The sequence below is a fragment of the Schistocerca cancellata genome, chromosome 1 (genome assembly GCF_023864275.1).
Source record: "Schistocerca cancellata isolate TAMUIC-IGC-003103 chromosome 1, iqSchCanc2.1, whole genome shotgun sequence".
NCBI classification, from domain to species: domain Eukaryota; kingdom Metazoa; phylum Arthropoda; class Insecta; order Orthoptera; family Acrididae; genus Schistocerca; species Schistocerca cancellata.
In genome coordinates, this window is record NC_064626.1 from 677,035,453 (window position 1) to 677,048,853 (window position 13,401).

At 43.7% G+C, this 13,401-nt stretch overlaps 1 protein-coding gene across 1 annotated transcript in view; it reads right to left on the reverse strand.

Moving 5' to 3' along the window:
* Positions 1-1,470: 1,470 nt before the first annotated feature.
* Positions 1,471-13,401, reverse strand: part of LOC126184060 (prolargin-like) — a 119,707-nt gene continuing 107,776 nt past the window's right edge. Inside the window, exon 6 of the mRNA XM_049926424.1 lies at positions 1,471-2,878. Coding sequence (XP_049782381.1) covers positions 2,235-2,878 — 644 coding nt within the window. The 3' untranslated portion in view covers positions 1,471-2,234. The remainder of the gene's footprint in view (positions 2,879-13,401) is intronic.

Consider the following 13,401-nt stretch of genomic DNA (forward strand, 5'->3'; position numbering starts at 1 on the left):
TATAGCTGACGTTTCAAGGAACAAGTCATCAAGACTTACGAAACAAATTCCGTGAGCACTGCGACACAACGTGTATACTTTCATACCTGGACTAACATCGTACAAGGTTTTATCAAAAGTATAAGCGTTGTGTCGCTGTACTCACGGAATATGTTTTGTGAGTCTTGATGACTTATTCTTTGATAGTCAGCTTTCTTTTCTTTCCATCTATGATCACAAAATTGTTAGATCCTTAATGTACCTTCTCTGTTTTTATAATATAGTTCATTAACTGAATCATCTTATCAATTGGCTGGTACGGTATTTTATCATTATTTTATTGGAACGACGTGACGTATGCTACGAGAGGCCCTGTGATGGTTAAGTTCTCCTGACCGCTTCTCGTGTACATGGAATTTTGGCGGCCACGCCAACGGAGGGCATTGATCACTTTCTACAATCTGTTGTTTCATCTACTTGGCTTCTTTCCCTGTTCATCACTTTTTATATTCTTCTCTTAGCTATGTAAGCTTGTTCTTACGTAGGCCATTATATTTTTATCTACTATCGCCACGGGAGCATCTCAGACTTACAATCATATTATCACTTAATCATTTCCTTTTTAACACTGTGCGGCTGGTCCCGACGGAGGTTCGAGTCCTCGCTCCGGCATGGGTGTGTGTGTGTGTGTGTCCTTAGGATAATTTAGGTTAAGTAGAGTGTAAGCTTAGGGACTGATGACCTTAGCAAAGCCCCTTAAGATTTCACACACATTTGAACATTTTCCTTTTTAACAATTTAAATTTAATTTTAGTCGTATTTTTAATTTATCACAGTTTATCACTGTAATTATTCATAAAATCTGGCAAGCTCACCTTAGACTTAAACTTCTGAGTTCTTCTTTTTATTGCGCTTTGCATAGTTATATAATTGGTGAATATGTGTAGTTCTACAGTAAAAACATCTAATGAGCTTACGACACAAACATATTGTGGCTACTGTACTGTAGTTCGTAATGAACAGGAGCGCCTCCACCGATACGGTGACCTAGTTTATACCATATTTAAAATATGTGCTACGATGCCGTGCTGATTTTGTGTATATCTTTTGACGATGCCACTATGGTTTCATTAAGTTATGAGATGTTTTAAAACAGGTATGGGCAGTCAAATTTAAAGAGCATGTTTTTCACATGTAGCTGTATCAGTAATACTTTTCATTGTGGCCTACTGTATTGTTTTAAGATGTAGACTGTCCAGTAGTCGTATTTTTCATCTCCCATATTTTGCTGCAGATCTGAAGATGGTCATCGCTGAGTGAAACTGGTAATCTAAGAACCTAATAAATTTATGATCATAGACGTAAATAAATGAAATTTATTGTACGCTTTCTAGATCATTGTTCTGTTCGCCACCATGTCGCAGCTTGTGGATCTATACATACCATTCGTAGATCATTCGAAGGAAAGTATGGGAAATAATGATACAAGTGTTAGAGCTCATCTTACGTTTTTAATTCTGGCACTAGCGGGGTAGTTCATGTTTTTGCACTGTTGGCAGTTGTACAGCATAGAGTTGCAAGTTTAATAGTTTGTAACCTTATAATGATATAACAGTTATTGCAGACTAGTTTAAGATTCGTTATTTGAAGACTATCATTTCTAATTAGCAATATGTTTAGGAGCTTCTTTAACAGTGGGCAAAAACCTCGTGTGCTACTAGTACACACACCTCCAAGACTGACGTTAGAAATGTGGCAGTTTATACCTTCAGAGCTGGCAGCTGCGAGCACTGTAATTTAAAGCTTGGTGTTTCTACGTCTTTTACTACGAACATTCATTTTCTTTTATCTTAATTTTTTGAGACCATTGACACTGAAGCTGATAACTGCATGGTTAGCTGTTTTGCAACACCTCTCGATGCGGATTTTGTCCAGATTTTGCAGTTTTCCTAGAGATTATTGCAGTAAGATCTTTATTTAGAGCTTTTGGCTGTAAAGATAGCGATTTAGACATTTGTAATTATGTAGCTGGTCAGACAGTAAATTTCGAAGATACTGATATTTGGTTTTTACAATAGTTTATTTTAGACTGGTAATGTGGTTTTAGGGCTAATGTGTTGCCCCAGTGCTCATTTAACTGGTACTAGTTGATTATACACTACAGTTTCCATTGCTTTCACTGACATTGTGATCATTTGGAATAGTTTATATTTTCAGTCAGAAATATCATGCTCTTGTTTGGGATTTTGTATCTCCTACGATGTCAAAATTGACGTACGTTGCGGTTGTTCTGTGCTACCGTTTACGTCTATGGTTGATCCATAGTTACTGGCAGCAACGTTCTGGCTTGCAGGAATCGTGCTCGCAGATGTGGTATATTCAGAATCGAGCGTGACATGACCCCCGTCTATATTTAGATCTTTTGAGCCAGCAATGTAAGTCGTTGATGGAGTTGTTGTTTCGGAAATAGGTGGTGACTCAGTGATGGTTTCATGTTTTACAGATACTGTAGTTACAGAATCAGTAGTACTAAAATCGATCGTCGCATCGTGGGCTACTGCAGGGGCTCCACCGTTGAGGAGTCCCGACGCAGTGACCGTGACGCGACCAGCGGGGTGGTCGTAGCGGCTAGGCCGCCGCCGAAACAAACGACATGTCTGTGGCCTGTCCAATTTGCTGAGCTCTGAAGCTGAGATGTTGTCTCGGCACCAGAAGCTGTTGTACTCGAGAATCACACGCGATGCACCAAGCGCGACCAAGTCTTCGGCAGTCGGCACGAGGTTGTATGTGAGGTCGATGACCGCCGGCTGCTGTGGTAGACTGCTGGCTGGCGGGAGCACGCTTATAAGGTTGTCGGCGAGCAACAGGCGGCGCAGAGACGTCGCCTTGTTGAACAGCCCTGCGGAAACCGGAACGTGTTTGTAGGACACAGGAGAATAAAAAGCTTAAGTCCACATTTTTTTAGTCATTTCACGCACCATTTGCATAAATGAAGTTCTACACAGGGCAAACGTTCACAAAACCACAAACTGCAGGGACGGATTCCTGACTAAGTGGAGGAAGCAAGTTCGTATGAACATCTGTCCTGAAATGGACGGTGTACGTGCAAAGACAACAAATCGTCCTGGAATACAGTATACAGCTGCATCGATGAACGACACAACAGATGTTCAAAGTGGTGTTCATGGGGTTGCAGGTGATAGGGATAGTACCGGTTGTCACGCAGCATACACGTAATCGTATTTTGGCTTACACCATGTTAGCGGGCCACTTGCCTGGAGCCTGTACTAGGGTTCGTCTGAATATCCTGTAGAACCCGATCCTCCAAATGTGGTGTACGCTCAGTCCGCCGCCTCCCTGCACGTCCGTCTGTCTCAATGGACCCATGATCGCACAAACACCCAAAAAGGGCTTAACATGATGTCATGTGATTGGTGGCTGTGAAGGACTTGTTTGGGTATAGCCATGCTGCCTCTCGACCGTTTCCATCTGCTTGGCTGTTCCCGACATGAATTGCGGGCCAGTCTGCTTCTTACAGTAGGCTGAGTCAATCGCACGGCCTGCAGCAAACTAGGAACACACGGCACGTGGTAGGAAGAACTGTCATTCGTCAACGCCGCCAATGTGGTAACGATGCCTTTCCGGACACATGTTCATGGGACCTTTTTTTCCTCCATTTCCAGTCAGGAATCCACCCCTGCAGTTTATCGGTTTTATTAATGTTCACACTGTATGTTACAAAGCATAAATCCTTCAGGGTAGAAAGAGGTTATTCACATAGATATTGAATGTTCTAATATCCATAAACAGGTGGAGGGGGGGGGGGGGGGGGAGGGAGCAAGATCAGCGCCTACTGAGGGAAAATTGTTTCTATCTCACTTTACACTTGATTAAACATGTAGCTGTTTTATTGTCCATTTCCGTACTAACGTTAAGCAGTATGCTCAGTTTCATTGTGTAACGGTAAGCAGTATCCTCAGTTTCATTGTATTTTTATTGTACGAGGTGCATTCAAGTTCTAAGGCCTCCGATATTTTTTTTCTAATTAACTACTCACCCGAAATCGATAAAACTGGCATTACTTCTCTACGTAATCGCCCTGCAGACGTACACATTTTTCACAACGCTGACGCCATGATTCCATGGCAGCGGCGAAGGCTTCTTTAGGAGTCTGTTTTGACCACTGGAAAATCGCTGAGGCAATAGCAGCACGGCTGGTGAAAGTGCGGCCACGGAGAGTGTCTTTCACTGTTGGAAAAAGCCAAAAGTCACTAGGAGCCAGGTCAGGTGAGTAGGGAGCATGAGGAATCACTTCAAAGTTGTTATCACGAAGAAACTGTTGCGTAACGTTAGCTCGATGCGCGGGTGCGTTGTCTTGGTGAAACAGCACACGCGCAGCCCTTCCCGGACTTTTTTGTTGCTGTGCAGGAAGGAATTTGTTCTTCAAAACATTTTCGTAGGATGCACCTGTTACCGTAGTGCCCTTTGGAACGCAATGGGTAAGGATTACGCCCTCGCTCTCCCAGAACATGGACACCATCATTTTTTCAGCTCTGGCGGTTACCCGAAATTTTTTTGGTGGCGGTGAATCTGTGTGCTTCCATTGAGCTGACTGGTACTTTGTTTCTGGATTGAAAAATGGCATCCACGTCTCATCCATTGTCACAACTGACGAAAAGAAAGTCCCATTCGTGCTGTCGTTGCGCGTCAACATTGCTTGGCAACATGCCACACGGGCAGCCATGTGGTCGTCCGTCAGCATTCGTGGCACCCACCTGGATGACACTTTTCGCATTTTCAGGTCGCCATGCAGGATTGTGTGCACAGAACCTACAGAAATGCCAACTCTGGAGGCGATCTGTTCAACAGTCAGTCGGCGATCCCCCAAAACAATTCTCTCCACTTTCTCGATCATGTCGTCAGACCGGCTTGTGCGAGCCCGAGGTTGTTTCGGTTTGTTGTCACACGATGTTCTGCCTTCATTAAACTGTCGCACCCATGAACGTACTTTCGACACATCCATAACTCCATCACCACATGTCTACTTCAACTGTCGATGAATTTCAATTGGTTTCACACCACGCAAATTCAGAAAACGAATGATTGCAAGCTGTTCAAGTAAGGAAAATGTCGCCATTTTAAGTATTTAAAACAGTTCTCATTCTCGCCGCTGGCGGTAAAATTCCATCTGCCGTACGGTGCTGCCATCTCTGGGACGTATTGACAATGAACGTGGCCTCATTTTAAAACAATGCGCATGTTTCTATCTCTTTCCAGTCCGTAGAAAAAAAATCGGAGGCCTTAGACCTTGAATGCACCTCGTATGAGATACGTGTTTGTTGTGCATTGTTATTAGTACTGTAGATTGATCGTTTCTTTGGCCTTCGAAGGGAACGAAATAAAAGTAATGAATGATTTCAACCTCTCATCGTCTGCTCTACCATCAGATCAGAAGACCCTCACCTGACGAGCTGCTGCTCTCCGGACCGTGATGGTGTCAGATTCTGCTTCACGTAATGCAGGGATATCGACAACTGGCTGAAGTTAAGTGGTTAATAAATAGAACAGGAGACTGCAGACTAGTAACAGACAGCTAAAAGAAAACATATTCTCGTAGACACACTGAAATGAGAGGCAGTATCGATACAAGTATATGGTAACTAGCCAGTCCACAATTTCGGGCTGCACGGGTGATCACAGGCTTATTATGGGCCAGGCCACAAGTACATGGAAAGACACAAAAAACGGACACAGATAACGATAACTATTCCGGTTCATAGAGAGAGCTTAAGAAAGATGAACTCCAAGATCCGAATCACAAGTTCTTGTGAGGATCCATGTGTGGGAACATGATGCGAGCACGTAGACAGAGGCAGCAAGAAGAGAACTATCGACTTAACATCGATCAGACCGTGAGGTTGATCTCTCGCGAAGCAAACCGAATACTTGCATCTTAAACACGGTTGCCTTTGCTATGATCGTTCTACCGCGAATGACGTGATTGAGCCGTGGCGCCATTGAATTAATAGTCTGTTCGGTCTGGCGCCACTGGCTCAGGTGTAGAATCGACTATCCCTCTTGCGGCCCCATTGTCAATGTATGTGAGGAAGAGATGGTTTCTGTGGGCTGTGTCCATAGAAAATCTTTGATTGCCGATACATATACCGGGTGATCAAAAAGTCAGTATAAAATTGAAAACTGAGTAAATCACGGAATAATGTAGATAGAGAGGTACACATTGACACAAATGCTTGGAATAAAATGGGGTTTTATTAGAACCAAAAAAATACAAAAGTTCAAAAAATGTCTGACGCTTGGCGCTTCATCTGATCAGAATAGCAATAATTAGCGTAACAAAGTAAGACAAAGCAAAGATGATGTTCTTCACAGGAAATGCTCAATATGTCCACCATCATTCCTCAACAATAGCTGTAGTCAAGGAATATTGTTGTGAACAGCACTGTAATGCATGTCCGGAGTTATGGTGAGGCATTGGCGTCGGATGTTGTCTTTCAGCATCCCTAGAGATGTCGGTCGATCACGATACACTTGCGACTTCAGGTAACCCCAAAGCCAATAATCGCACGGACCGGAGTCTGGGGACCTGGGAGGCCAAGCATGACGAAAGTGGTGGCTGAGCACACGACCATCACCAAAAGACGAGCGCAAGAGATCTTTCACGCGTCTAGCAATATGTAGTTTAGAGCCATCCTGCATAAACATCGTACGTTCCAGCAGGTGTTTATCAGCCAGGCTGGGGATGATGCGATTCTGTAACATATCGGCGTACCTCTCACCCGTCACTGTAGCAGTTAAAGAGCCAGAATCACGCATTTCCTCGAAGCAAAATGGCCCGATAACGGTAGATGTGGTAAATCCAACCCATACCGTGACTTTCTCGTCATGCAATGGACTTTCCACGACAGTTCTAGGATTTTCGGTAGCAAAAATTCTGCAGTTGTGGGCGTTGACCGACCCTCGGAGCGTGAAATGAGCTTCGTCGGTCCACAACACGTTACTCAACCTATCGTCATCTTCCGCCATCTTTTGAAACTCCCACCCCACAAATGCCCTCCGCTTCACAAATATCGCCATGATGCCGATTTATTTTGTATGGATAGCATCGGAGGGTACGCCTCAGTGCCAACCAAACAGTAGTGTATGGAATGCCGGTGCGACGTGCGACTGCACGAGCGCTGACTTCCCTGTGCATAGACGAACCCGCAACAGTCTCCATTTCTTCCTGAACTGTCTCAGCAGCATTACGCCTTGTGCTCGGTCGGCCACTATGGGGTTTATCGTCTAAACAACCCGAAATCATTCTCACCACAGCTGCATTTGTCAACGGTCCATTACCCGTTCGAATCCCCTTCCTATGACGGTAGGATCGTAACGCTGAACTAGCACATTCCCCATTCTGGTAATACAGCTTAACTAAAAGCGCCCTTTCAGGTAACGTCAACATGCTGCGACTGCTGGCGCATCTGATTCTCTCTCTCATTACAGCTCCTTTTATACACGATTGTCATGCGCAGTCACTGGCGTTTTGCTGTCCAGCGCCATCTGTCGGACATTTTGTGAACTTTTTTTTTTCTTCTAATAAAACGCCATGTCATTCCAAGCATGTGTGTCAATTTTTACCTCTATATCTACATTATTCCGTGGTTTATTAAGTTTTCAAATTTATACTGACTTTTTGATCATCCGGTATATGGGGTCCGCTGGCCCGAGAGGCAGGCACCAAGTTTGGGGATTGGCGGCAGCGTCGCGACAAGAGGCGGGCACGACGTTCGAGCGGCCGAAGCGACGAGCTGCGAAAGGAGGGCCTGCGCAAAGCGAAGATACCGCGGTCAGCGTCGACTACAAGCAGCAAGACAACATCCCGTCGATTGGTTGACAACATTCGTGTCGGACGGCTCATGGCCTGGCTGCCCTCTTCTACCTGGCTTTCAACGGCACCACTCAGTAACTGCTGCTACGTACCGTAGATCCATGGAACTGCTTGCACATAAAGGGGAGTAACATTCTGTAATCATCGTGGTGATTTGTGTCATTGCCTACTTGTCCTCATTATTTTCTGGTTTGTACTCGACCCTCAGAGTTTTACTAGGTCCAGCATTGCTGGGTGGCGGCGTGGTCTCAGGCGCCATGTCACGGTCCGCGCGGCTTCCCCCGTCGGAGGTTCGAGTCCTCCCTCGGGCATGAGTGTGTGTGTTGTTCTTAGCATAAGTTAGTTTAAGTTAGATTAAGTAGGGCGTAAGTTTAGCGACCGGTGACCTCAGCAGTTTGGTTCCATAGTCCTCACCACAAATTTCCAATATTTATTTTACTCTGTCGGCTCTTTGGTTGTAAATATAGGCCGTAGTATTCTCCTGAGACACTAGCTGTCATTTGAAAATTTGTTCCGCTAATATATTGCCTTTCCTTTCTAGTTTGTACCCGATCATTTATGTTCTAATGAATCAGCTCCTGGTCATATATACAACCGGAACAATTGTACTAAGGCACAGGTTGCCGTAAAAAAATAAAAAATAAAATAAATAAATAACTAAATAAAAAACAGGGACCTTGTGGTTAAATTTAGTTTTTAACTGGTTCAGTTCTTTGATTGTAATTCCATTTCTCAGTCATTAGTTATAATCTGAACAACCCTTTTACACTAAGCTGTGCGTTGTTGTGTTTGAAATACCGGGTCATTATTGGTGTATTTTAGCTGGATATTGTGGTTCCGCCGAGTCAGTTCTCTTGTAATAAGTGCTCACAAGTAATGCTTAAGACGTTCCTTCAGAGCGGTCTTCATAATTGACAGTCAGTTTAACCTTGAAAATATTAACAGCCAACTGTCACCAGCTCCTTAGTCAAAATAAAATTGTCAAAAGCGACGGGTTGGGATCCAGTCGCACCTTGGTTGCCAATTGAAACGAAGAGGTTGGTTGCTTTGAAGTAAGCCTTATCATTATTATATTGTTTCCTAATCTGTTTAGTCCGCAGCTCGTGGTCGTGCGGTAGCCTTCTCGCTTCCCACGCCCGGGTTCCCGGGTTCGGTTCCCGGCGGGGTCAGGGATTTTCTCTGCCTCGTGATGACTGGGTGTTGTGTGACGTCCTTAGGTTAGTTAGGTTTAAGTAGTTCTAAGTTCTAGGGGACTCATGACCATTGATGTTAAGTCCAATAGTGCTCAGAGCCATTTGAACGTAATCTGTTTAACCTCTAAGAACAGGTGAGCATCTTAACCCCGAACTTTTCGACATACAGTTCTCAAATTAAAAGTTACGCCAGCTGTTTCGGTAATTGAATCACTCTTGTCATCAATGGTGCTCAATAGTTTTCATGTGTTGCAGAAGGGCATTTAATAAGACAGACTGTGTCCAGCGCGGTAGTAAACATCGCTGCCTCACGCGATAACGGGCGGGCTGCAGGTCCGGCCACCTTGAAATCATTCTTATATTGTCTGCTGTTTTGATTTCTTTTGCAAAAGCTTAAGGTCAAAGGAATTTTTTGTAAACAAAAATTTATGGTTATTTAATGTTAAATAAACAGGTTGTGTGAATAGAAAGTTATATTAGTGGGTCCTCCCCTCCACGTTTTTCTTAATTCCAGTGAGTACCACGTATCAGTGATAAAAACTGGAGGTAACGATGTCTGGTTGCTCCCGTGACAGTGGAAAAGAACACACGGAGCTCAAAGCGGCTGATACTCCCGCGCGATTGCTGGTCACGAAATACAGCCTACGAAGTACTGTCTAAACTGAGCCTTCCAAGAACTGCAACGAATTGAGCCTACTAAGCAATGAAACGAAATAAGACCCTAGCGGCCACTCAAAGTACTTTTGGAATCTCGGGTCATTGACATCGTATGCTTCGTCTGAGAGCAATAGGTCCTGCTGCCAAGATGAGCGATGGCCGGATTGCACACGGTCGCTTAAACTTTCAGCCGACGGGTAGTTCGGCGCCCACTCACAGTTTGACGTCACTGGGGTAGCTCCAGGAGTTTCGATGTCAGAGAGGCCGGTGTTCCTCCGCGAAATCGTCGCCTTGGCGTGGGTTTTTGATACCAACGGCCACTGTACCTGCTGCTTTTCTACACAATTTTGAGGCATTTACGAAATAACTTATAAATGAACCCAGAGGTTCCTCTGTCCATACCATCTGATATTCCCGTGCGCAGGCAAGTTATCTGTAGTTATAGATTACTTGAGAAAATTACTTTGATAGCGTAATGAAGTGAATTAACTTGATCGTCTTTTAATAAACGTTTGAGCATCCTCGTGCCTGTTACTGCTGAACTCGCAATTTTATAAGCAATCCGAATGTGTGACTGGAACAGCAATTTCATTTTTACTGTACGCTGTCTCTTTGTGCAGGGGTTGGGCTGGACCATTGTAAAGAATTCGACATGTGCTCTAATCATCACTGGAAAATCTTTGTGTTCCAGTAGGTCTTCATGAACGGCATTCATGACCGGCAATCACATAAGCAAACTAAGCCGCGTAACTGGGAACTGACATGTTTTCATAATGTTCTGGCACCAGGAAGATCAAAGATAATGAGAGATTTTTTATGCTTTTGCTGCTCCGAAGGCCAAGTTGTCACCACCATATGAGTGATATAGTCTCTTCAATAACACATGAGCTGTTTATCATCAGTTTGAAAATCAGGAGTGGAAGTATGAAACCGGAATTTCCCTACAGGTGGTGCTAGCCACCAGTGTAGGGCCCGTGAGACAGCGTCTGCAGCGCCACATGCTTCCTGACGACGAATGGCAACACACAGTAACCCAAGTTCCATGCATCAGTATCTGTTTCAAACCCGTAAACATGTCCAGTTTTTTGGCTGCGAACGACAGCATTGGTTTTCTGTTATCGTTTGAAGAAAACTGCTGCAGAATCGCATCGAATGCTTGTCGAAGCTTCCGGCGAACACGCTCTTGGGGAAACACTGTGTTTCGAGTGGTTCAAAAAATTCGGAAGTGGTAATTTGGGATGAGGAACGACGAGCGTTGGAAATCACCAAAATAGTCCGAAGACGATGGACTGCAGGCCTTATGGGATGAAGATGATACTCGAACTTAACAGTAACTCGTGGAACAATTGAATGTGAGGCAGAAAGCATTGTCTCTTCGGTTACAAGCTATGTGAAAGGTGCAGAAAGCGGGAAAATGAGTTCAGAATGAACTGAATCAAAGACAGCAAGCAAATCGAGTGACCACTTGTGAAATGCTGCTCGCCAGATACAAAAGTCGTTTCTGCATCGAATAGTAACAGGTGTTGAAAAACGAATATATTTTGAGAATCCTAAGCGTCGTAAATCATGCGTGAATCCAGGCCAACCATCGACATCCACTGCAAGGCCAAATCCCTTTGGAAAGAAGACAATTCTCTGTATTTGGGGGGATCAGAAGGGTGTCATTTGGAACCACTAATGCTAATCGCTACCAACAGCAAATGATAGTTTTAAATCAAGCATTGCGTGAGAAACGACCGGAATATGGAAAATAAACAACATACAGTCATATTGCTCCATGATAACGCCCCGTCGCACACAGCGAAACGGGTCAGGCAAACGATCGAGGCGTTCAAATGGGAAATACCAGCTCATGCGGCTTATTCTCCAGTCTTGTCCCCTTCCGATTCTCATTTATTTGCATCACTGGTCCACGCTCTAGCTGAACAACGCTTTAGTTCTTATGGAGATGTACGGAAACGGCTCGCTGACTGGTGCGCTTCAAAACAAGGACTGTTGTTTTGGCGTGGCATTCATAGCCTGCCAGAGAGGTGGGAGAAATGTATAAATATCAATGGAGATTTATATATTTCTGGTTAGGTGAATACAGGATTATAAATACAAAATACAAAATACCTAATACAGGGCTATAAATACAAAATCAAATAGGTGTAATGCAGGAGTCGGTTTAATAATGAATAAAAAATAGGAGTGCGGGTAAGCTACTACAAACAGCATAGTGAACGCATTATTGTGGCCAGGATAGACACGAAGCCCACGCCTACTACAGTAGTACAAGTTTATATGCCTACTAGCTCTGCAGATGACGAAGAAATTGAAGAAATGTATGATGAAATAAAACAAATTACTCAGATAGTGAAGGGAGACGAAAATTTAATAGTCATGGGTGACTGTAAATCGGTAGTAGGAAAAGGGAGAGGAGGAAACGTAGTAGGTGAATATGGATTGGGGCTAAGAAATGAAAGAGGAAGCCACCTAGTAGAATTTTGCACAGAGCACAACTTAATCATAGCTAAGACTTTGTTCAAGAATCATAAAAGAAGGTTGTATACATGGAAGAAGCCTGGAGATACTGACAGGTTTCAGATAGATTACATAATGGTAAGACAGAGATTTAGGAACCAGGTTTTAAATTGTAAGACATTTCCAGGGACAGATGTGGACTCTGATCACAATCTATTGGTTATGAACTGTAGATTGAAACTGAAGAAACTGCAAAAAGATGAGAATTTAAGGAGATGGGACCTGAATAAACTGAAACAGCCAGAGGCTGTACAGAGTTTCAGGGAGAGCATAAGGGAACAATTGACAGGAATGGGGGAAAGAAATACAGTAGGAGAAGAATGGGTAGCTTTGAGAGATGAAGTAGTGAAGGCAGCAGAGGACCTAGTAGGTAAAAAGATGAGGGCTAGTAGAAATCCTTGGGTAACAGAAGAAATACTGAATTTAATTGATGAAAGGAGAAAATATAAAAATGCAGTTAATGAAGAAATACAAACGTCTCAAAAACAAGATCGACAGGAAGTGCAAAATGGCTAAGCAGGGATGGCTAGAGGACAAATGTAAGGATTTAGAGGGTTATCTCACTAGGGGTAAGATAGATACTGCCTACAGGGAAATTAAAGAGACCTTCGGAGAAAAGAAAACCACTTGTATGAATATCAAGAGCTCACATGGAAACCCAGTTCTAAGCAAAGAAGGGAAAGCAGAAAGGTGGAAGGAGTATATAGAGGGTCTATACAAGGGCAATGTACTTGAGGACAATATTATGGAAATGGAAGAGGATGTAGATGAAGATGAAATGGGAGATACGATACTGCGTGAAGAGTTTGACAGAGCACTGAAAGACCTGAGTCGAAACAAGACCCCGGGAGTAGACAACATTCCATTAGAAATACTAACGGCCTTGGGAGAGCCAGTCCTGACAAAACTTTACCATCTTGTGAGCAAGATGTATGAGACAGGTGAAATACCCTCAGACTTCAAGAAGAATTTAATAATTCCGATCCCAAAGAAAGCAGGTGTTGACAGATGCGAAAATTACCGAACAATCAGTTTAATAAGTCACGGATGCAAAATACTAACGCGTATTCTCTACAGACGAATGGAAAAACTGGTAGAAGCTGTCCTCTGGGAAGATCAGTTTGGATTCCGTAGAAATATTGGAATACGTGAGACAAT